Source organism: Euprymna scolopes, chromosome 45, assembly GCF_053919585.1.
Source record: "Euprymna scolopes isolate OS-2025 chromosome 45, ASM5391958v1, whole genome shotgun sequence".
Lineage (NCBI taxonomy): Eukaryota > Metazoa > Mollusca > Cephalopoda > Sepiida > Sepiolidae > Euprymna > Euprymna scolopes.
Window position 1 is genome coordinate 20,551,656 of NC_136526.1, and position 25,159 is coordinate 20,576,814.

Genomic DNA, 25,159 nt, shown 5'->3' on the forward strand with positions numbered 1-25,159 from the left:
ATGGTTTTAATTTTAAACCATATGATTTCACGGAATACATACTTGATTATACTTTAAAAGCTATTTTTTATTGTCATTGGTAAAAATAAAAAACAAAAAATTTCTTTAATCGCATAAGACAACCGAGACGTAGATGAAAAAGAAATAATAATACTGTGTCATTTACACGGGTCCATCTCGTCAACTAATGTTGCATATGGAAGGGGGCAGATCCCAGTAATTAGATAAACAAAGTAAATAAGATTTGAAAAATATATTTATTAAAGGAAAAGGCAGTAATCAGAAAATTTAAAAGAATACATATTGCAATCCTAGGAATGTGAAGCAATTGTCCATTGTTTTTAGAAATAACTAAATATATTAATTATGTCAGAGTTAGGAGAATGAACAATTCAATTTTTGAATTTTCTTTGTGTTGCCAAAAAACATGTTGGAGACATGTAATATGTAAAACCCACATGAAAAAAATATTCATGTGTTTGAGCACATTCTGATGTCACAAAGAAAGATAGTGCCAATATATTTAGTTAAAAGGATTCAAAATCAGTCAGAGTTCAGAAACATAGCTGGGAGTCGCAGCTAAGAGACTCAGGAGAGAGGGGAGCTGAGTTAGCTGAAACCCTTTTGGAAGTGAACCAGAAAGGAAGACAAGACAATGTAGAAATCTAAAGGCATCGAATCCCTGATCATCATCATCATCATAATCAGCTGGAAGAATAAATATGTTATTTGTAAGTCTTTGTCTTCTCATCATTCAACCTGTGTTTTTGTGAATCATCTTTCTAAAGATTGTATGTAACACCTATCCTCAAAAGTGTAACTGAATCCTTTTCTCCTCAGTAATGTATATTCAGTTAAGAAGATTCAAAATCAGTTCAGTCAGAATCAAGTTCAGAGTTGATTTCAGAACAGTCAGAGGAGGAGAGTTAGCTAAGCTGCTTTTCGGAAGTGAAAGAAGGGTGAGAAGATAATGTAATTCTGCAAGGCAATCGAATTCCTGATCATCATCATCTCATCCAATTGGAAGAATAAACGTCATCACGTAATTGGTAAGTCTTCATTTGTCATCTTTCAACATGAAAAGGTAATGGCTTTTGTGATTCGTCTTGTAAAATGAACTTTCTATGTTGGTTGGTTGTTTTTGTTTTATGGCATATCAACCCTTTTCAGGTTATTTAATGCTGAATCCAGTGATTTTGAAGAAAATTTTTTTAATAGAATATATTTGTTTCTATTTAACTCATAGCTGGGACCCTAACAGGTACTGCCAATCTGGGTCAGGGTGAACCTGGGAGCAATGACAATTAAAGGGTGGTTCCACACTCCCCAATGCCTGCAAGCTGGGCCTCACCATTGTATATAGTTTAAGGTCATATCCAGGACCACGATTTGTATGAAACACCCTTCTAAAGTGTTAACTGTGTCCCTCACTATCAATAACGTATCTCCCCTCAGTGTGTAAACAGAACAATCCAATCTCACATCTACATCCTTTCAACTACAAATAATGAACTCAACAAGTAATTGTCACTGTCGTCACAGTATATCATCCTCTATTATAAACTAGCCTGGGTGCCTGCAGTTGGTGTTTGGAGGCGTGGTAGTAAGCAGGCTTGAACGTGTGACGTGAAGGCGGAAAAGAAAGTGAAAAAAAATCTGACGTCTCACCATGATGTGACCAGAAGTATAAAGCGTTCAAATTTAATGTAGCCAATCAAAAACAAAAGATGACTTGCAGAAATGGCATTGCTTTTGTTGTGTCTGTATCAATAACAACATGAACGCAGGAAGTAAAGGTAAAACAAATATATTAAGACGAAAAGATAATAAATATTTACAAAGGCGCAGTTGTACTGTAGTTGGAAGATTGTCCGGCAGAGGGCGTGTTAAAGTCTTTCATGCAGCAACCGGCACATGCGTCTTGCCTATCCGGCGTTCGAACACAGCTCCCCGGTCCTGCTGACTTGATACCTTTATCTATATATTTTCACCCACGTATGCTAATTAGTGGGCGTCTCCACAACAGTGTTTAAACCTCCCACAAAAGCAAATTAGACACAAGGTCATTTTTAATGTGGGGGAAAACCATCTCTCCCAAAAAGGGGCACTCTGTCAGTATCCAACTAAATAGTAATTGTCTCAGTATGAAGGGTTTCTCCTACATTGACCAAGAACCTACCCAGCCCGAAGGCCAGGCAGTTGCGTTCCAATAGTTTCGCATTATTTATACGAAAAAGACAAATACTGGAGACAACGGCACGGTGGGAATTTTTTAACTCCATCGAAAATAAAAAAGATAGAGACGATGTCCGTTTGCGAATCTGAGACATTATGATCTGGGAAGTATGCAACAAATTCTCCCAAATCTAACCAATGCAAGCAGCCAATGCAAAAGCTTTTTGTGGACACACACAAATGCTTGCGCCCATTTTGCCATTTATAGAATAGATGTCTCATCCTCTGATATATATACTCACTATGCAACACTAAAAATACTGGAAAGGTTTTTGAAAATACACTTTTATTGATTTAAAAACAAGGATGCTGCACGATTTCAAGGACACAGACACATCATCTAAAAATGAGGTGGCCATAAAGAAACACTACAACCACTTCAAAGAACTTTCTTTTCTTCCTCTTGACAGACAGAATTTCCATGAAGAAAGTTTATTTCCAGGAACTTCTCATCTGTGTCGAACACATTACCATAGGGCTGTGTTCCTGCAGATTCGTCTTCATGTCAGCAAATACTGAGTCATCTATCAAATTTTGTCCATTCTATTTGCTCTCAATCCTCTCATAATACTGTTCATCATCCAACTAACAATGTCGTTAGCCCTTATCCTTGAACGTTTTTTAGTCTTGATGAGTAATAACTCATTAGTAAAATAAATTTGTGTCAAAAGAAAGAACAATACAGAAGAACATCCATGATGACAGTTATGCATTTGTTTCATTTATTAAAAAAGGTTTATATTTTAGAAGGCTGTAATAATGCAAAAAGGAAGTGTAGACCAATGCAAAAAAAAAAACCCCAAAAAACTGCAATAAGACAAAATGTTATTTTTGACAACTCGTACTAGCACAACTTACACATCTACCTGTATATTTCCTAATCAACTTTGATAAAGAGGTGATGCCATAAAATATAAGGATTGTACCAGTCCACACCCTATAAATTGAGGGAGAAATAGTAAGTGATGAAATAAAAGTATTACCCACAAGTGACAAAAACACTGTATCGTCTTACCGTTTTTAGCTTTTGTCAATTTTCCTGTTGCCTGTAATGTCACAGCCTTTTAAAATATTTAAGCACTTATTATTTTAAAATTGGAGAATTAAACTGTCTTTTAACACGTTATCTCTTTGTGTTTTAGATCCCCCCCTTCCACCTCAACATACACACACACACGCACCAAAATCCATTTCATGGAATTCCTCCACTTTCTATCTTTGCTAATCTCTTCATCTTGTGTTCTTGTTTGATCTGATTCAAATCTCTCATCAATGCATAAGCACTGTCCAATAATTCGTTCGTTGAGTGCCCACCGACACTGGAGACAGTTCTCTCTTCTGGGTTGGTGACTTCTGCGACACGTTTTAGGAAATCTGAGCGTTTGTCTTTGGTGGCATTTTTCTCTTTAGGAAGACTTTGGTCATGGAGAGAAGCAAGTCTTGCTTTATAACTTGCATTTGTGTGGTCGGCTACAAATCTGGAAACCTTTCTGCGATGACAACCTTTCGCTAAATCTTCAGCTTCTTCTAATGTCTGGAAATAAACCATGCAAACAATAACATTGTTTCAGGCTTTTCTAAACTCAGCAAAACATCTAACATATAAACTAAAGTGAATCGGTTTATCAAATCTTTGTGGTTAATAACTTTCTAAATACAAAAATCATTGTTTGATTCTGGGTCGACACTTTCTTTTGCAGAACGTTGGTTCATGTTCTTAACAACAAAAAATATTTCCAAAAATAATTTATCTACATTGTAAGATTTTTGGAATGGATGCCTTCTTAATAAGATAGCAGTAGCTCTCTGTCCTTAAGCCAGTGCTTCTGCAGAATAGTGGGATTTGAGATAAGGGCATTTCATGTGAAAAGACTATAATGTACTTACATTATTATGTAGAAACTAGTATAAATTCCGAAAATTACAAAAAAATGATCCAGTAGAAAAATAATTCCAAGTAAAAATAAAATTTATAGAGTTTTATTGTACATTTTAATGTAGAAAAGATTTTTGCGACAAATTCTCTATGACTTATCTCTCTTGCTTTGAATTAAAATCTGGCATTTCAAGAGAAAATTTTGGATTGGTAGTATATATGATTTCTTTGTAAAAATTAAATCTAGCACATTTTCTACTGTATATACTATAATTTTTCATGATTTTTGGAATTTATACTAATTTCGATATTTTTTTTTTTTTTTTTTTACACAGTGATCACCACTTATCAAGGCCCGGAAGCCACTCAGGGATAAGGGTTATTGCAAGTACATTACGTTAGTGTGGAGATTTGATGAAGTGTTTACTTAAGGGGGCGGTTCATTAGGAATTTGTTAACATTGGACTTGAAGACATCCAAGTTGTAGTCCGGTGGGAAGCAGGCAGACGAAACAGAGTTCCACAGGCGTGCAGTTCTAAGAAAGAAGCTTTGTTCATGGAATCCGCGTTTTGATTTAGGCACAGATATAGAGTGGGGGAAATTTTTCACAGTGGATTCAGCTAGACGGGTGTTTTTTGTGAAAGATTGGCGAGGGGGGACCAGAGATTGGAGTTCAGATGAGCACCTGCCATGGAAATAACGATAAAACAAGGATAGGCTCGCAATGTCTCTTCTGTGGGAGAGAGGTTGCAGGGTAGAGAAAAGGGCATCCCCCACTAAGCCACGAAGTCTATTTTGTACTCTGTCAAGGCAGGTTAGGCTGTTTTTAGCAGCTCCTGCCCAGATATGGCAACAGTATTCCATCCTTGGACGTGTTTTAACTCACACTGTTTTGCAGAAGCACTATATTTTTGTTTGTGCATATATTTTAACCATCAATTTAAAAGCAGGATAAATTATAGTGAACACTAGCTGGATGCCCGGCATTCCCCGGTCGTAAAATAAGTTTAACCATGATATTTTAATTTATGCAGATTGTGTACGTATGATTATAGAATCAATCCTCTATTGATCATTATAGATAATGAAGAATAATTTGCCCAGTGAACTAATTCACAAAATAAGAAAAACACTCACGTGTGATGTTTAAATTAGTATATATTCCAAAAATTATGAAAAATGATGCAGTAAAAATAATTCCAAGTAAAAATAAAATTTATCAAATTATCGAGTTTTATCATAATGTTTTAATGTGGAACAGTTCTTTGCAATGAATTTGGTAGGACAAACTGACTTATCTCCCTTGCTTTGGATTAAGTCTGCCATTTCAAAATAGAAAATGTCGGACCGGTAGTATCTATGATTTTTTTAGAAAAAACAGATCTAGTACATAAAAGGTGTTTTTGAAGGACTGTACAATGCAGAAATTGTACAATCGTTGTAAGCAGATAAACAATAATACTAATAATTCAATAATTACGATGATGGTAAAATTCCTGCATTGTACTGTCCTTCAAAAACACCTTTTATCCATTAAAAAAATGCTTCAAGCAAACCACGACATACTTCTTAGATCTAGTACATCTTCTACTGGATCAGTTTTTCATAATTTTTCAAAAATTTATACTGATTTCAACATGACACCATACGTAATAATGTTTTCACGTGAAATGCATTTGTTTGAAATGCCATAATACTGCACAAGCATCAAAAAATATTTTAAAAAATAATTCATTTGCCTAATAAAATTTTTCAAATGGATGCCTTCTTAATAAGATGGCAGCAGTTCTTTGTCCTTAAGCCAGTAAAAATATAAATGCCTGGTATTACAAGAGATATAGTCAGACGTCAACCCAAATAGCTCAGTTGGGAAAACAGTAGACTAAAATCTGAATGTCCAAATTTCAATGACGGATCTCAGCATCTGCATTTTTTTATTTTTGTTTTTTATTGAAAATCTATTGTTAACTATCAGCTCATTTCCTTAAAAAGATGCAAGAGTGAAAATTACTAAAACTAATGCATCTCATTTTATTTGTAAAAAAAAAATCAGTTATAATATTATTTTAACCTGTCAGAAATTTGGAAACCTTTAAACTGTTGTATTGCTATAATAATAGGCTTGTCTTTTTTCTGTTGTTCTTGGCCTTTGGGCCAGGATCAATGTGTTGTATCTGTTTTAATGCTACACTTAAGGTAATTTGTCCCAGTCAATGGAGGGAAAAGCCTCTATACTGAGACAATTGTTATTTTTGGTCCCTGCCAGAGTACCCCTTTTTACCTTTTTTTCGGGGAGTTGGTTTAACCCCACATTAAAAACGACCTTGTGTCACATCTTGCTTTCGTGAGGAAGCAAATAACTAGTAAAATTTTAACTAGTATTAAAATTCTTAGCAGATCCGCAAAAGGTTTGAGTCGTAATCTACATCCAGTAATTTTATAATTATAGATTAAAATAATATGACCATAACAACTAATAATTTTAGTTATATCATAATATGATTCAAATGATGCTATAATACTCATATTTAACTTTCAAAATTATATTTAAAAACAAAGAACAATGATATTTAGGGAAAAAAAGCAGCATATTAAAAAAATAACACAAAACAAAATAAAAACATTCTAGAGCAGTATCAGGTAGGATCATCTAGTTCGATAGCAAAAGAGATATTAAAGACTAATTGGTCAAATCCGATTCAGAGAAAGGGATTTTAAAATATTCAGTTAAGATGAGATGGTTTTATACTGTGACCCTACACCAGTAAGTAAAGATTATGTTAACTAGTATAAATTTCAGCAAGAGTGATATGATACATTCCAGGATAACTTGGCAACAAACGGAAATGGAGCTGCAGCGATAGTTGGCATGATTAAAGCAGAAAGTCAAGGGTTGACTTTCTAAACAAAACACACTAGAAATACAGGTGTTGAATGATATGACATAGAAATGACATTATGTGTTTGAGAGACAGAACAGAGTTTCTAGTTAGAGTCAGGAAGCAGGAGAAGCAATATGCGTCTGACAATGTAGAAAGAATCTAAGTGAATGTTGCCTTCAGACTCTGCCTGTGTGTTGTCTATCTTAAGATTAAGTTAGTAAAACAAGTTAAGAGGTAATTAGAATTGGATATTGGTCTCTCCCTCCAATAATAAAAATAATAAATAAAACCTTTGAAATCCAACATGTTTCCATACATGAGTAGATTCGTCTTACATTAAACAGAAGCTCATCAACCACAAGGAGATCAATGGCTTCACACATGGAAAAGCGATGATCAGAGAATGAAGACTAGTAATCACACACATATGAAAAAAAGACTGTTTTGTCGATTTGTTATTGTGATTGCTCACAGGCGAAAACACACACATGCAAAAATTTATTGGAAACGACACGTACAAACGACTTTGTTTAACATCTAAAATGTTACAAGATGATGAGATGCAGAGTCGTTAAATCAGAAAAGGCACAATGTGTAACAAGATTACTTGGGGGTGAGGGAAAGAAAGTAATAATACAAGGTGATCCAAAAAACAAAAGAGGGCATCTACAACATATGCTGTAGAACGGAGAAACAAAGAAAAAAAGGCCAAAGACCCTAGTGTTTTGATGTGATGTTTTGAATATAATAAACTAGTTATGACCAAAGTTTCATTTCATTTGGACAAAACAGTAAGAAACGGGGCCTAATTAAAGCTGGGGCCCTTTTTTTTTTGGTCACCCTGTAATACAGAACAGAAGTCAGTTCAGTGACTAAATACCATTGTCTGACAACGTAAGGTCTTATCTGGGTGGGTTTTATTTCTCAATGCTGTTGTAAGTATTCTTGAAAAAAATATGGCACAATCACATTTACACACAGGTTCTCACAAGACCACCGAAGTTAAGCAACATTGAACCTGGCCAGTACCAGATGGGTTACCAATTTAGGAATTCCAGGCGCTGTGTGTACCATGAGGTAAAATACCAGGTTTATCCTTCTCTCAAGGGTAGATGGGCCTCTCTTAAACTGTGGTAAGCAATCCATCTAGTGATGGCATCACAATACAAAATACCCTTGATAGCACTGGCGAGACATCATATTCAGCTGCCAACAAGATTTGAATTACAATAGAAAACTTGCGTCGTGAATTCAATCTCGGCTGCGTGTTACGTTATGTTATTCCTGAAAATATGTCATGGAAACATTGATAATTCAAAATCTATTTAACCGATCATGTTGAAATTTTGCAATGTGATTACTGTTAGCAAACAGCATCAGATCCATACATTAAATTTGGAAAAAATTGGAAGTTGAAATTCCATCAAAATTTCAACTGTAACGGAACTTATATTTTGACAAGGTTTGGTGATGATTGGTCAAGTGATGCGCATGGTAGGTTGTACACTAAAACATATACTGGCAAACCATCAAACAAACTTGACCAAAAGCATAACCTCTTTGCGGAAGTAATGACAGTAATAATATGATACTAACGTGGTTACTAGCCGTAATGATGGCAACTGGTTTCAATTTTATTCAATAATAAAATATAGTTTAAAATTAGGAAACAAACCCCTCAGTTGCTTTTGAAATGTAATTTGGATAGGTTATAAATTAGGAACTAAATTGAAAAATAAATATTTTTTAAAGCAAAAAAAGTGTTGATAAATAGTATAAGGTGCCTTCAATAAGTTTCCAAACTTTTTCGTATCAACACTTTTATTGATTGTTCACACATGAAACTATGGTCCCCTTGAATGTGGTTGAATAGATACTCGATTGAATGTTACAAATGATTTTATAGTATTACATAATGTTAGAAACTTGCTGCTTGCTGTTCATGACTATTACTTCTATGCTAAAGAGAATCAGTCAAAAAAGATGAAAAATTAACTCACAAAAAGGAAAGATAGAAAGAGAGGAAAGAAAGAGAGCATGGCCAGGGATTATTTTCAGCTATCTTACCAGAACTTGTCTTCCCTTAGAAATTGGCAAGGCATCCTTCATACTCAGTGTGGTACCAACAGGTGGAACATTTAGGCAGGATGAATCCCAACCCAAGACACAATGCTGAAATTATAACAGTACGTTTACAGTTGAAAATAAATGCCAAAGTACATTGTGCGAATTAAAATCAAAGCTAAGTCTGTCAAAAAGTATATGTAAAAATCCTAAAGAGAAACAGAAAAAACTATTGGAATTCTTTTTGAGATGAGTTATTTGTCTATTTACTTATTTATTTGTCTATTTATTTATTTATTTGTCTATTTATTTATTTATTTGTCTATTTATTTATTTATTTGTCTATTTACTTATTTATTTGTCTATTTACTTATTTATTTGTCTATTTATTTATTTATTTGTCTATTTACTTATTTATTTGTCTATTTATTTATTTGTCTATTTACTTATTTATTTGTCTATTTACTTATTTATTTGTCTATTTATTTATCTATTTATTTGTCTATTTATTTATCTATTTATTTGTCTATTTATTTATCTGTCTATTTATTTATTTGTCTGTTTATTTATTTGTCTATTTATTTATTGTCTATTTATTTATTTATTTGTCTGTTTATTTATCTATTTATTTATTTGTCTGTTTATTTATCTATTTATTTATTTGTCTGTTTATTTATCTCTCTATTTATTTGTCTATTTATTTATCTCTCTATTTATTTGTCTATTTATTTATCTCTCTATTTATTTGTCTATCTATCTATCTATTTATTTATTTGTCTGTTTATTTATTCGTCTGTTTATTTATCTGTCTATTTATTTATTGTCTATTTATTTATTTATTTATCTATTTATTTATCTGTCTATTTATTCATTTGTCTATTTATTTATTTGTCTATTTATGTGTCTATTTATTTATCTATCTATTTATTCATTTGTCTATTTATTTATTTGTCTATTTATTTATTTGTCTATTTATTGTCTATTTATTTATTTATTTATCTATCTATTTATTTATCTGTCTATTTATTCGTCTGTTTATTTATCTGTCTATTTATTTATTGTCTATTTATTTATTTATCTATCTATTTATTTATCTGTCTATTTATTTATTTGTCTATTTATTCATTTGTCTGTTTATTTATTTGTCTATTTATTTATCTGTCTATTTATTTATTGTCTATTTATTTATTGTCTATTTATTTATTTATTTATCTATCTATTTATTTATCTGTCTATTTATTTATTCGTCTGTTTATTTATCTGTCTATTTATTTATTGTCTATTTATTTATTTATCTATCTATTTATTTATCTGTCTATTTATTTGTCTATTTATTTATTTGTCTGTTTATTTATCTGTCTATTTATGTCTATTTATCTATCTATTTATTCATTTGTCTGTTTATTTATTTGTCTATTTATTTATTTGTCTATTTATTTATCTGTCTATTTATTTATTTGTCTATTTATTTATCTGTCTATTTATTTATTTGTCTGTTTATTTATTTGTCTATGTATTTATTTGTCTATTTATTTATCTATCTATTTATTCATTTGTCTATTTATTTATTTGTCTATTTATCTGTCTATTTATTTATTTGTCTATTTATTTATTTGTCTATTTATTTATTTGTCTATTTATCTGTCTATTTATTTATTTGTCTATTTATTTATCTGTCTATTTATTTATTTGTCTATTTATTTATTTGTCTATTTATTTATTTGTCTATTTATTTATTTGTCTATTTATTTATCTGTCTATTTATTTATTTGTCTATTTATTTATCTGTCTATTTATTTATCTGTCTATTTATTTATTTGTCTATTTATTTATTTGTCTATTTATTTGCAGACTGTCATCCTAATTGTTATAGTTGTTGTTTCACAACGTTTCGGCCAACTATTCCTCTGTCCTTTGTCAGGCTGTTCAGGGCCTGTGGTGCAGTGGATAGAGACGTTGAATCTCTACAGTTCCAGGTGAGCCTTGTCTGAAGATAACAGTTTCAATCCTACCCAAAGCCTGCCAGAGGCTTAGTTGGCCAAAAATGTGGTGAGACGACACCAACTATGGAAGGCTGTAATTACTGGGGATTCAGCATTCCTATCCCGTCGCAGTTAACAACCTGATGAAGATCAGAGGAATAGTTATCCAAAACATTGTGAAACAAAAACCATAAAAGATGGGGATAAATAGTTTGCAAATAAATAAATAAAATAAAAAACAAAGAACTGGATATCATTTTTAGGAGATTATGTCAACATCTCAACCTGTTTAGTAATATTCAAATGCAAGGAATGTAAAAATAAGATTAGAATCAGAATTATTTTATGTAAGTTTAAAAGTAAGCAGAAAATGAAAGCTTCATTAAAAGTTAGAATTAAAGCTATGTGTAAAGGAAGTTGCATCATAGACTGGAAGTTTGAAGCGAGACATGGTGAATAAGCTGATTAAATCTTCCTCTCTCTTTCTGAACTACAGTATACAGTGTTTGATTTTATTTATTTTTACTTAATTGGTCACTGCTTATCAAGGATTATCGTCAGTTGGACAATGAATGTCACCATGAGAGAACCTGCAAAAATGCATGGGAATGGTAGAAGATTACTTAAGAGGAAGTGATTATTCAATACAACAGCTCAACCAGTATTTGTTTACTTTTGACTTGAAAACAACCAGGTCAGTTGGAAAACAGCCTCAAGGTATTATGTTTCACAGGAAAAGAAACTTTGTTCATGGACATGTTGTTTGGTGTTTGATAAAGATGAAGAAAGAAAAAAGATGTAGTTGTAGCTAGATGAATTCTTGCTATGAATGTCTTACAGAGGTGAAGAGTACCAAAGACTGGAGCTCAGTCGAGCAATTATCATGAACATAAGAACAGAGTAAACAAAAACTAATCTAGTCTTGTGGAATATCCAACTTATGTGGTTACTAGAAGCAACATCACTTGGTTGGTTGGTTGTTTTTGTTTTACGGCATATCAACCCTTTTCGGGTTATTTAATGCCGAATCCAAAGATTTTGAAGAAAAAAATTTTAATAGAATATATTTGTTGTTTTCAAGTCGGTTTCTATTTAACCCATAGTTGGAACCCTAACAGGTACTACCACTCCGAGTCAGAGTGGACCTGGAAGCAATGGTAATTAAAGGGTGGCTCCATACTCCCCAAAGCCCACAAGCTGGGGCCGCACCACTGGATATAGTTTAAGGTTATGACAGGACCCCCATTGAGGGACTTTTACCCTCTGCAGGGGGGCAGTCGGTGTATTCTAATGCCCCACCGACAGAGCCAACATCACTTGGAGAAGGTATATTAGTCCTCGTATTCGTTCGCTCTCAGCAGGTCTTGACTTTAAATCAGTATGTGGTGTCTGTAGACTGGGGGAACCTGGTTTCGTGTTTCTGTTGAAATTTGTTTTCAGAAACTATAACAGATTAAGAGAAATTTATTTTGGATGCACAAAAAATGATTTTGTGCATGGACATATTTGAAAACATGTCTTTCACTGCACTGTATTTTGTTACTAATTTTTAATATGTGCTGTATAATATTTTGCTAAGGCCCTGCCATACGGCAATTCACCGACCCTAGAACAGATTAATGCTGTATCCTGGGGTTCTACTGTACATTTAGTTGAATTCTTCAAGCATCAGCTGTTTTGCTTGTGTTATGTTGATTAATTGGACTATTATTCTTATCTTGAGTATTATTAGCTCTGCTAATTCGGTCGCTGCAACCTGCAACCTTCTTCGGGTGTTAAAAACATACTTCTTTTTTTCTACTAAGGAAAAGAGGGTTGCATTTCTTGTAATGAATGTTTCACGTCCCCATATTTTTATTGCCATCGAAATCGGAAAAAAATTACCCATTTTTTTCAATCAAATCGATTGATTACCTTCTCTAGTTGAGGACTGAACACAATGTATCTTGAGAAAACTTCATATGCTTCTCCACAGTGATTTAGTCCACAATACATTGTAGTAAACATTGCACTGTAGAGAACATACTGTTCATTTTATAAACTTATTTTTATATATAATGGCTTGAATTAAACATTAAAATACAAAAGTCAAGTACCATGATTCAATTGTGCTCTAAATAGAAACATTTTAAATGAACCCCATATCAAAGAACCTACTGCTGAATTTAAAGCCAGGCCTTTTGACTTGTGTCGTAATAAAACTCCTTAAATGCGATGGTAGGTTGTGTAAAGTGGTCAAAATCGCCTGTTCCTTCTTTCAAATTATTTGGTTTTATCGATATTTATTGATATTTATTGATATTTATCGATATTTATCGATATTTATCGATATTTATTGAAGACATTCTGGTAAAAAACATATCTAAGAACACTCCAAGACACATGAGGTACACTTGTGTGAAATTTCATAAAAATCAGCACAGTCTCTGATTGTATAATGCATTTTTTAAGATTTTTGAAGAGAAACTAAGGAAAATTAATTAATTAGTCTCCCTCTCTCTTTAAGTCCATTCTTTACAATAAAAACCTTGAAGATAACTTAGCAAACATCTCCTTGTGTCTTTCTGCATGAGAAATTTTATTATTATACTTAGTTAAACAGACGATTGCCGACCACTAGATAAAATGACAACTCATTAAACATGACAATGAAAAACAGTGACAATGAAAAGAATAAAAAGATCAGCATGTATAACGACTTTTATTTTACTTATTGATTGCTCATTGATGAAAACATTACACTTCCATAACCATACAAATCAGACACAATTTGATTGTTGGCTGGATATCTTTACTTTTTCAATTCATGACTGAAATTTATTCTGATATTAAATTTCCCAAATTGTAAATTAAGTGTGAACTTTTCAATTTGTTAACACAGGTTTTAAGTTTAAACATTTGGCAAACCTACACGAGAGTGCCCATCCCCTAAAATTGCGTGTTTCACACCTTTTTTAAAACTTTTTTTCCGGCGATTATCATAGATTACAGACTTAATAATCATATTAGCAGAAAAAATTTTGAAAAAAAAAAAATTAATGATTTTTAAGAAGGGGGTTCACTTTCTGATTATAACGTTCTACTTCATCGCTACCTGACTTACTGTCCATTTCTTTATTGACGTGTCACGTGATTTTAGAATATTATAACAAGAAAGTGAACCCCATTCTTTAGTCATTAAATTTTCTTTTTTTTTTTTTCAAAATTTTTTCTTTTATATGATTATTAACTCAGTAACTTATGATAATCGTCTGAAAAAAATTTTCTAAAAAAAAAAAGGTAGAAAACTAGCATTTTTAAGGGGGGGGGCACTCTCGTACAGGTCTGACAAATATTTTTTAATAACTGATTTAAATTGGAAATCATTTTTTGATAATTTCATTAAATCAAAACAAATAATTTTCTCCGTAATCAATTTATCCTGAAAAATATATGGTTTCAGGTGTGATGCATGCCATAGAGGAAGCCAGCACAAATTATCAGGGGTGAATTCCACCACAAACAGAAATAAAGGGGAATGAGAGATATGAAATACTCTGATCGCTCAAGCGAAATCACACGTTTAGAATGAGATGGCGTTCTGAAATTGTAACAAAAATCTGGACTTACCCCCCGGATTAAAGTGGTTACATGCAAATCTTAAAAGAAACACATAAACAAAATAATAAAGTGTTCCCCGAGATATTTGCAAGACCAAGATTTTTTTTCTCTGCTTCAGTAAGTGTATACCACAAAGCAAATGTTCATAGAGTGTAGATTGTTTTTTCAACAAATCTTGTGGACTAAATGCAATTATCATGGTGGTAGAGGATTGTCAAGTCAAAAAGTGATGATTGAAATTACTAACAGTGACGGAGAACAGACTGATTCCAGGTGAGATACATGTGTTAGCGGTGATATGAATGACGGAAAGAAACATTTAATGTTTTTATTTATTGTATTTATTTATTCATATATTGGCTAATATTAAAGTGGTAAATCGATGAAAATCATGTGAAGGATCCAGATATGATATTGAAGTGAAGGATCTTGTGAAGGGTCCAGATAATTGACAAAACCATGTGAAGGGTCCAGATAATTGACAAAACCATGTGAAGGGTCCAGATAATTGACAAAACCATGTGAAGGGTCCAGATACCAAATGAAACCATACAAAGGGGTCATATACAAAATGAAACCACATGAAGGGCCCAGAAACAACATAAAACAGTATGAATGGCTTAGATAAAAGCAACGCGAAGAGCTCAGATATGAGATTACATCATGTGAAGTGTCCAGATTAAACCACATAAGCACGCAGATGCCAGATTAGATCACGTAAAGCACCCAAATACCATATTAAACCATCTAATACACTTAGATACTAGTATTTGGGCGCTTCACACGGTTTAATCTTGATTAAACCGCGTGAAGCACCCAGATGCCAGATTAAACCGCGTGAAGCGCCCAGATGCCAGATTAAACCGCGTGAAGCGCCCAGATGCCAGATTAAACCGCGTGAAGCGCCCAGATGCCAGATTAAACCATGTGAAGCGCCTAGATACAAGATTAAACCGTGTGAAGCGCCCAGATACAAGATTAAACCATGTGAAGCACCCAGATAAAAGATAAAACCATGTGAAGCGCCCAGATACAACATTAAACCGTGTCAAGTGCCCAGATACAACATTAAACCGTGTCAAGTGCCCAGATACAAGATTAAACCACGTGAAGTGCTCAGATACAAGATTAAACCGCGTGAAGTACCCAGATGCTAGAGTAAACCGCGTGAAGTGCCCAGATACAAGATCAAATCGCGTGAAGCATCCAGATACAAGATTAAACCATGTGAAGCACTCAGCTGCTAGAGTAAACCGCGTGACGCGCCCAGATACTAGATTAAACCATGGGAAGTACCCAGATACCAGATTAAACCACATAAGCACCCAGATACCAGATTAAATCATGTAAAGCACCTAGATACTATATTAAACCATGTGATACACTTAGATACCAGATTAAACGATGTGATATACTTAGATACCAGATTTTAACCATGTGAAGCACCCAGATACCAGATTGAGCTATGTGAAGTGCCCAAATATCAGGTTAAACTATGTGAAGTGCCCAAATATCAGGTTAAACTATGTGAAGTGCCCAAATATCAGGTTAAACTATGTGAAGGGCCCAGTGGAACCAAAAGAATGGCACAGATATCAGCTGAAAATACATGGAGCCATATACCAAATGAAATGTAAAGGCCAGATATCAGATGAAACCATATGAAGTATCTAGATACTATATGACACTTTGTGGGTACAAGGTTATTTTGCTAGTAAAAAAATAAAAACAAAATCTTACCTTGCCAAGTGAAAGAGACTCTGATGAATCCACGCTGCCTCGATGGTGAGACTGTGCTGCTGAATTTACTTCAACTATATTGTTGGGAACTGTAACGCTAAAATGAGGATTGGGAGAGAGAAAAATAAATAGTCATAAGAATGTGGACTACATCTCCATAAGCATTTGTTCATGGAAATCACTTTTATAATTATGGATGAATTAAATGAAAATCAGGTGAGTTTTGAGAAGTCAGCGGAAGAAAGAACAATGTGAAAATAAATAAGTGAAAAAAACTAAAAAAAAAAAACTAGAAAAAAACATGAGAGTAGATATCTATAAGTTATTGTTGCTTTTTCATAAATAAATGCTTGGTAAGAGGCTATTTTAAATGAACAGGTAATACCTAGTTCAGTATTAGCTCTAGGCAAGCTATGCCGGCTTTCTCCGATGGAGAAAGTTTACAGAGAATATGAAATTAACAAGTGAAGCATGCATAGTCCCCTGTGAGTGCACAGTGAACGAGGCATAAAAATATGACTAAGTTCAGCATTTGCGCCCCCCCCTTCAATTAGCCCCATAAGTCTCCAGGGGACATCAAATCCTAGTGAAAATGAACAAACGGTGCAGTTTTAGGCCTTAACATTTGTAAATTTGAGTTCTGTAGCATGCAAAAAAAGAAATGATTACCTTCATCATTTGCCCCCCACCTTTCATTTAGCCCAAAAGTCCCCAAGGTCTTAACATATTTAAATTTGAGTTCAACACCATGCAAACCTGCTAAATAGACATACACAAAACATTTTGGACAAATATGGTAAAATAGTCACAAAAATGGAGTGTTTTTATTAGCCCTAAAAGAGCCCCTGGGGCACACCTAACAGTTATTGCGAAGTATAGACAAACAAAATTATATAGAAATCAGTTAGTTAGTTCTTTTCAGAAAGTTTTATAAAAATGCAAGGCATCAATTTTCTTTAATAAGCACAAAAGTGTCATTTTAGCCATTTTAACTCAAAAGGCACCCCTGGGGGGAGGGGGGGGGAGTTTTCCCGGAAAATCCGTTCTGTTACCTTTTTACTCGTATCATGTTTAATGTTTGTACAAAATTTCCAAAAGCCATAGTTATTGAGAAAAGTATGGATAGACGAACAGACAAGAGTGAATTTACAGGTCCACTTTCTTTTTGTCGAGGGACCAAAAAGCTGTCATCAACCACATGTATATCCTCAGTCATGGAAAATAATACCCAGTGCCTAGCATCTGGCGATCTAACGAGAACCAATGTTTCAATGCAATGATGTCATACTATCTTAACCTGCATATTATCCATACGTTCTTATACTTTTAATAGCATTCACTAGTCAGGTTGACACTGCCTCATTTCTGGCAGGTACCACATTGTGAAGTATAGCAACCCATGCACAGCGGTACTATGTAAGATCACAGGAGCTGGCTACCCACACGATTCCACTATTGAAAATCAATCCTACATCAAACTCTCGTCCGCATCATTCCACTGTTCGGTTGTGAAACCTGGCCTATGAGAGCAAGCAACTCACGAAAGCTTGAGGTGTTCGATCACTACTCCTACTATTTCGTGTTCGTTGGCAGCAGTTTATCTCAAATGCCATTGTTTGTTCTTCCTGCAATATATCTCCTTTGCAGTAAGTTTTTCTTCCAGAGAGGTCGTCATTGGTTCGTCACATTCTTCATCATCCACAAAGTCATTGAGCCAGCCTCTCCTCAGGGTTGGAAAACACGATGCGGAGGTCAGGTGAAAACTTAGCTCAAAACAGTGAAATATGATACCAAGCTGATCCTGAGCCTTTGGTTCTATTAGTTTCACTGGAACCATTGTTGAGATTTTCCCGACTATAAATGGTAACAAATGTGAAGTTGACAAGAAAAATGGAACACAACACAAATGAAAGTTGTTATAAAAACTTGTATTAATGGGAAAGAGGAGGAAGAAAGAATGTTTCCTTGCAAAAACAGTTGCGTTCTCCAGAACTTATCTGTGGACTTTTGACCAGGTTGAGAAAAAAAAGGAAGCTTCAAGTTTTTTGGTGCTGCAGTTGCTGTTGAAAATCTTCACACGTGTCTGGTGTTGAATGACAGAAAGAGCAGACAGACACACGTCGTCCTCGAGGCACCAAAAGCAAAAGAGGTAGAAATTTAAGAAAACACTCTCGTGGTGTTGGTGAGGATCTAAAAGGGAAGCCTGTAATTGGTTGTTTTTCATCCAATCACAGGGCATCCCGTTAGTGAGTCCTTAATGATTCCAATACCACGATTGAGTCACACTTGTATCAGCATTCATTCAGGACAAAGCAAATTCTCTGGATGGAGCCAGCCTAACTACTTGAGGGGGAATGCTCAAACAAATGTGTATATACACTGCGTATCAAATTATTAACGAGTCTACATTTTTTTAAATATTTAAGGAACGAGTGAATAAAAGTCCATGAAACTTTGAGAAAATGCTATTCAGCTACTCCAATCAGAAAATAAAAGTATTTAAAGCAGTATTAGCAAAACTAAGGCAGAATATAGAAATATCTGTTGATTTCAGCGTGTCAAGTTATTAAAGACGTTGAGAAAAAAAAAAAAACACAATATACCCATAACTTGTTTATTGAAATAATTTTCAAACATTAAATGAATTAGGAAAAATGCTTAGCACACAACTACATACCAATTTCTACATTGACATAATTAGTAGGGGATATGCAATCCTTTTTTATGAATGACTTGTAAAAGATGTTGGTCCACATAATTAGTCAAATTTGTGATTTCGTCAAATTTGTGATTTCGTCGCTTCATGATACACCAAAGGTTCTCAATTGGGTTAAAATCTGGTGAATTCGCAGGCCACTCCATCTTCCATCGCCAAGAGAACCCCAGTTGTTATTTCTTTGCTTTTGTTTGCTACATGCGAGGGAGCATTGTCCTGCATAAAAATAATGGTTCTTCTGAATGCAACCTTTGCTTCTTCAGCCATGGTTCAAAGTGCTTACTCAGAAAAGCTATGTAAGCATTTGACATCATTTTTACGCCTTCTGGGACTCTCCATGGGCCAACTAAAGTACCTACGATAATCCCAGCCCAAATTACTATCCCACCACCACCTCATTGGCGCCTTAAACGCTGATGACGATGTCCTTCATCTAGGACCCTTCCCTTGCTCCAGCTATCTAGACCATCAAGAGTGACACGCACTTCATCCGTGAACAAAACTTTGGAAAAACCCGTTTTCATGCTGTCCCCTGCCTATTTCAATCGGTTTTGTATATGATGTTGCTTTAATGGAGGCTTTGTCACATGCTTAACAGACTTTGCCACTTCTTTCAGAAGACATCGAGTACTTTTTGAGACATTCTTCAATCCGGCTTGGTCAAAGGCTTCTCGACTTGTCTGCCCAGGGTTCTTAACAACTTCACGTGCAATTTGGAGAAGAGAACGGCGTGAAACAACTCTAGATTTACCTTTATCAGCTCTCTTACGTACCTTTGTAGGGTCCTTGACAAAGTTCTTCACAGTTTGATGGTATCTTCCTATCATTTTCACTATTTCGAGGGTAGTTTTAACTTTTGCTAGCTGTTCTGTAATAGTACTCTTTTCAGAAATACTCAAACTACCTTTACGACCCATTTTATTGATGAAACAAACTGTTTTGTTAATAATTTGACACACCTCAAATAACATGAATTCAGCAATTACGGTGGCAATTTGTTTACATTGCACGGAAGAGTGCAAAAATTTCACAGTATGTGCAGCTCAGCATTGCCAACATTTCCGAAGCTTTTCATACAAAACTACCGGTAAGTTTCTGAAACTGGTAAAAAAATGTCATCTCATTAATAATTTGACGCGCAATGTGTGTGTGTATATATATATATATATATATATATATATGTTTTCTATAAAAATGAATATGGCTGCACAATATTAACAAAAAATTCAATACTAGTATTCATAAAGGTTTAAAACCCAAATGTTAAGGTGTATGCAACATGGAAACAATGTAAAGAAAAGAGAAATAAGTCAATAATTCAACCTTGCAGGATTTATGTTGTAATGCCTACAAATTCCTATTTATTGCTTAAAATAATTTTTTTTATAAAAATTAAACTATTTCATTAATTTATGTAATTTTTCTCATGGGTATGTACATCATACCGATTTTTCTTTATTTTTGTTAATTTTTAATATGAGGAAATCTGGAAACTAAACAAATCCGTTTAAAAACAAAAAAAAAAAGGAAAAAAGAGGAAATAAGTTAACCAGCAAAACAAAGCTATAGGAAGTTGTTCACCAAGGTACACAAAAGATAGCTGATGAAATAGTATGAACAAAACAGTTAGTTTTAGGAATAACAAGGAGTTTTGCAACAGTTTACGGACAGTTTTGGGTTTGTGACGGTTGAGGACAGCTGTGAGTTTGACACAGTTGAAGACAAGCCGTAGCTTGGACCAGATCGAGGGAGCTTTGAACACGGCCTCAGCAGACGACTAAGATGCTGATGTTAATGTTCAAGGAGTTCATGGTGTTACACACACCCAGAATGCAACTGATATTTACAAAATGTGTCAGAGTTTGTCTTCTACTTTACACTTGTGTTCACAAGTATAAAAAAATTAATTTTTTTATACTTGTGAACTCGTGCACTCCTTCGGCAGCTGCTAATGTGAGAGACAATGACATGATCAGAAGAGAAGATGAAATATAAGCCCATGAAAACAGCATTGGAGTCAGGGCTTGCTGTCGAGAGAACATGTGGGCGTATACTCCAAGAGGACCTAACTAGTTGTAGTAGATGAAATTGTAACAAGCATAAGCAGGAGCAAGTTCTCACAGTTGGATATTTTAAATACACTTCCTTCCTGGCTTGTCCAATCAGAAACCAGCTCTCAGTCATGTGACTGAGTTAATAAAAGGTTAAACCGGCAACACTCTCTTTCTCTCTCTCTCTCTAGATTTTGAACTGACAACAACTCCACATAGAATGGACCCATCTCCCCTAACTTCTCTCTTGTGGCTCAACAGAATTCAACCAGCTTTTGGGTTCGGGTTTCGACTAAGACGTGAAAACAAACAAGCTAACATGGGCTATCTTTATATACAGACTTCAATGTGATATACACAAGAACTCTCTTTCTCATCCTACAGTACTGTCTCTAATCATTTGCGATGCACATTTCCACTACTATTTTAGGCACAAACATAGATGAACTCTTCTAATCTTTCAACTGGCCTGAATGATCATCAACATCTCTACACAGAAACAGTATGTCTGAAAAAGATCCTCAAATCTGAACTAATCCCTAAAAACAAAATTACGGCTATCAACCAGCTTGCAATACCTGTGATCACGTATGGTTTTGGTATTATAGACTGGCCTCAATATAACATAAACAGGCTCGATACCAAGATCAGGAAACAACTATCCCTACATAATGTAACATACAGAAACCAATGCATGGACAGGATATACCTACCACAAAAGGAAGGGGGCTTAGGCCTCACTGAATTCAACCATGCATATCGAGCCACTATAGTAAGCATGGGCCAATATATTAAAAGTTCAACGGACGTGACAATGGAAATGGTGAAAGACCATCATAATCATCTTTCTCAACAAACCTCAATCACAAAGCTTGCTGAAAACTTTGGAGAAGTCAGACCAGAGAACACTGTCGATGTACACGATAAACCACCAACACAGATTGCAAGAATAAAAAGGAAAAAATACACAGAAATAGAGACAAGAAAAGACGGATGGAAACAAAATAAGCGAGCAGGGAAGTTCCTAGAGGAGCTGAACCAGCAGTATATAGACAAAGATGCTTCACTCCAATGGCTCAAGAGTGGGAGACATCCATTTGATGAGGAAAGACTTATTGTAGCCGGGCAAGATCAGGGCTTACTTACAAATGGATTTAAAAAAATGGCTGGCCTACAAACAAATGGCCAGTGTAGGTTTTGCCACTCAGCGATTGAAAGCGGAAGCCATGTCTGCATGCCCAATCTTATTGGCAGATGGCCATTATACTGCTCGTTACAACAAAGTATGCAAGTACGTCCATTGGAAGATCTGTGGAGAGATGCAACTTGACAGATCACCGAACATTTGGGAACATGAACCACCACCAATAACATCAAACAGAAATGTGACCGTGTTCTATGACAGAGACATACAGGCAGGCAGATACATAAAAGACAAGGCCATCAAACCAGATATTGTTATATGGAACAAGCCTGAAAGAACTGCACTCATTGTTGATGTCACAGTCCCAAATGATTTCGGCCTTAACAGAGCTGAACGGGAAAAGATAACAAAATATCAGGACCTAAAAAATGATCTAAAAACGACATGGTCTCTGAAAGAAATAAACATTATACCGGTTGTGATAGGGGCGACTGGATTAATAAAAAAGAATCTTCAAAAATACTTAGAAGCAATCCCTGGAAGACCAAGCTGTAAGGAAATACAGATAGCAGCCATAAAGGGAACAGTATCTATTCTTAAAAGAGCTCTCGGATATAAATTTAAATCATAACAGAATCAAGTGTTAGCTCCAGGAAGGAGCCCCTTGATCTCTTAAAACTTACTGAAGGAAAATACAAAAAAAAAAAAAGGGAAACACTTTCCACAACTAACCTATTTCCTTATATTCATTAACAAAGAAAATAAATAAAACTATCTTCAAATGTTAAAATAAAACTATTTTTAAATGTTAAAATAAAACTATTTTTAAATGTTAAAATAAAACTATTTTTAAATGTTAAAATAAAACTATCTTTAAATGTTAAAATAAAACTATTTCTAAATGTTAAAATAAGATTTCATGTCACAGTTTTCTTTATATCTACAAAGCTCTACGTGACAGATGCCAATAGAAAAACAAAAACTCACCTGACATATCTCGGAGAAACAAACGGCCGTTGTTTATTTCCATCGTGAAGAGCACTTTCCCCATTTCTCGAAGAAGTATTATTCTTTTGCACAGCTTCAGGAAATAATCGGTCATTGATACGATATGCTTGGATTTCTGACAAAAAAAAATTAAAACATTTTTATAGACTGGTAAATCCAATTAAGAAATAAGAACAATATCTATAGGACATATCCAATCAATTTAAGAATTTTCTCATGAAAGTTCTATTTTTTCAAACTTAAGCATGACTGTTGTGAAGGAACATAACTGGCTATACACCGGTTACAAACTGTATATATATATTGGACTGTTTGGCAGACAGCGGCAGACAAGCAGTCGCAGTAAGACGGATAGTCTTACGTGTTGATTATCAGACTTTCTTCCCCATACTTGTTACTATGTACTTCTATTTACCTTAGGCGAGCAGCCTTACGTTTCTGTATTATAAATAAACCCCATTACACATACCACTCGGTGTAACTCACGTTTGTCTTTATTTCCTAAGTATTTAGGAATATAACAATGGCGACGAAAGGATGTTCTTTCTCTTAACAGAGATAAATTACCGTACCAAGGACTGTGTACAATGCAAGGATTTTTTGTTTTACGAAAAAAACAAACTACACAAGGATTTTTGACCACGTGCGTCAATGAATTTAAAAATTTTTCCTACCTAAAGTAGCGAAAAGTACGGATTTTTCTTCGTAAAGAACTCACAAGAAATTATAGAAACATGTTCAAGGTAAAGTGGAATTTATATTTATTTTGACAAGTAAAAAAAAAAAAAAAAAAAATGGTCGCAAGTTGAATTCGAAACTACACTAAAGGATTACGAGTTTCGAAAGAAAAAATATAAATACAACGACTATTGTACCATTTTATGCCACGTGGGAACGGCAGCCATATATTTTTTTTTTTTGGAAAATTAATTGTTTGTTATTGCCTTTATATAAATAATTGGAACTATTTGTCGTGGGAAGTAAGAAATATTTTGTGTATGAACTTACGTTGTTGAAAAAAAAAAAAAAAAAAAAAAAAAAAAAAAAAAAAAAGAATTATTTTACAAAGCCTGTTGAATTACTATGGATGAACTTTGTTGAAACGTGTTGTGTCTGCATATTGCTACTAATTTACGATATACGTAAATTTACGATTTTTCTTTGGAATTATTGTGTAGAATTCGAAAAGACATTTTTGTACTAGAAGCTAACATGGAACAATTAGCAGAGTTAACTAAGGCTCTAGCCCTTAGCATCCAGGAACAGACAAAAATGACTCAACAATTTTTAGCGCAACAACAACAACAACAACAAATTCAACAACAACAGCTACAGCAACAGCTGCAACAACAACAAGAAAGAACACAAAAAACTTTAGAGGCACAACAAGAACAAACAAACATACTACAACGACAAATGTCGACACAGCAAAAGAATTTAGAAAAGCTAATTCTAACGTCGACCGGGAAGAAGACTAATTTTTCTGCCGAGGGTATTTCAAATTCACTAACGGAATTTCGTTACTCCCCGGATACTGGTGTTACTTTCCCTGCATACTACAGAAGATACGAAACAATTTTTACGAAAAGATGTTTAGACTGGACCGATGAGGAAAAAGTTACCCTGCTACTACAAAAACTGGGTACTGATGAAAACACCAAGTATGCAAATCTAATTCTACCAAAAAAACCGGAGGAGGTTTCGTTCGAGGAAACAATTAGTACCTTGTCGAAAATATTTGATAAAAGGGATAGCCTATTTCACTCTAGATACAAATGTTTGAACATTCAGAAGGCAGAAGCTGAAGACTATCTAGAATATGCTTGCACTGTGAACTGTTTATGCGAATCATTTAAATTGA

General features: G+C 34.2%; 1 protein-coding gene across 2 annotated transcripts in view; it reads right to left on the bottom strand.

Annotated features, from left to right (window-relative positions):
* Positions 1 to 2,934: 2,934 nt before the first annotated feature.
* The window catches only part of LOC145269278 (uncharacterized), a 44,807-nt gene continuing 22,582 nt past the window's right edge, over positions 2,935 to 25,159 (bottom strand). For both annotated transcript variants that reach the window (XM_080124960.1, XM_080124961.1), the window contains exons 5-8: positions 23,278 to 23,413; positions 16,380 to 16,476; positions 9,061 to 9,165; positions 2,935 to 3,769 (exon numbers count right to left, since the gene is read on the bottom strand). In XM_080124960.1, coding sequence (XP_079981086.1) covers positions 3,428 to 3,769; positions 9,061 to 9,165; positions 16,380 to 16,476; positions 23,278 to 23,413 — 680 coding nt within the window. In that variant the 3' untranslated portion in view covers positions 2,935 to 3,427. The remainder of the gene's footprint in view (positions 3,770 to 9,060; positions 9,166 to 16,379; positions 16,477 to 23,277; positions 23,414 to 25,159) is intronic.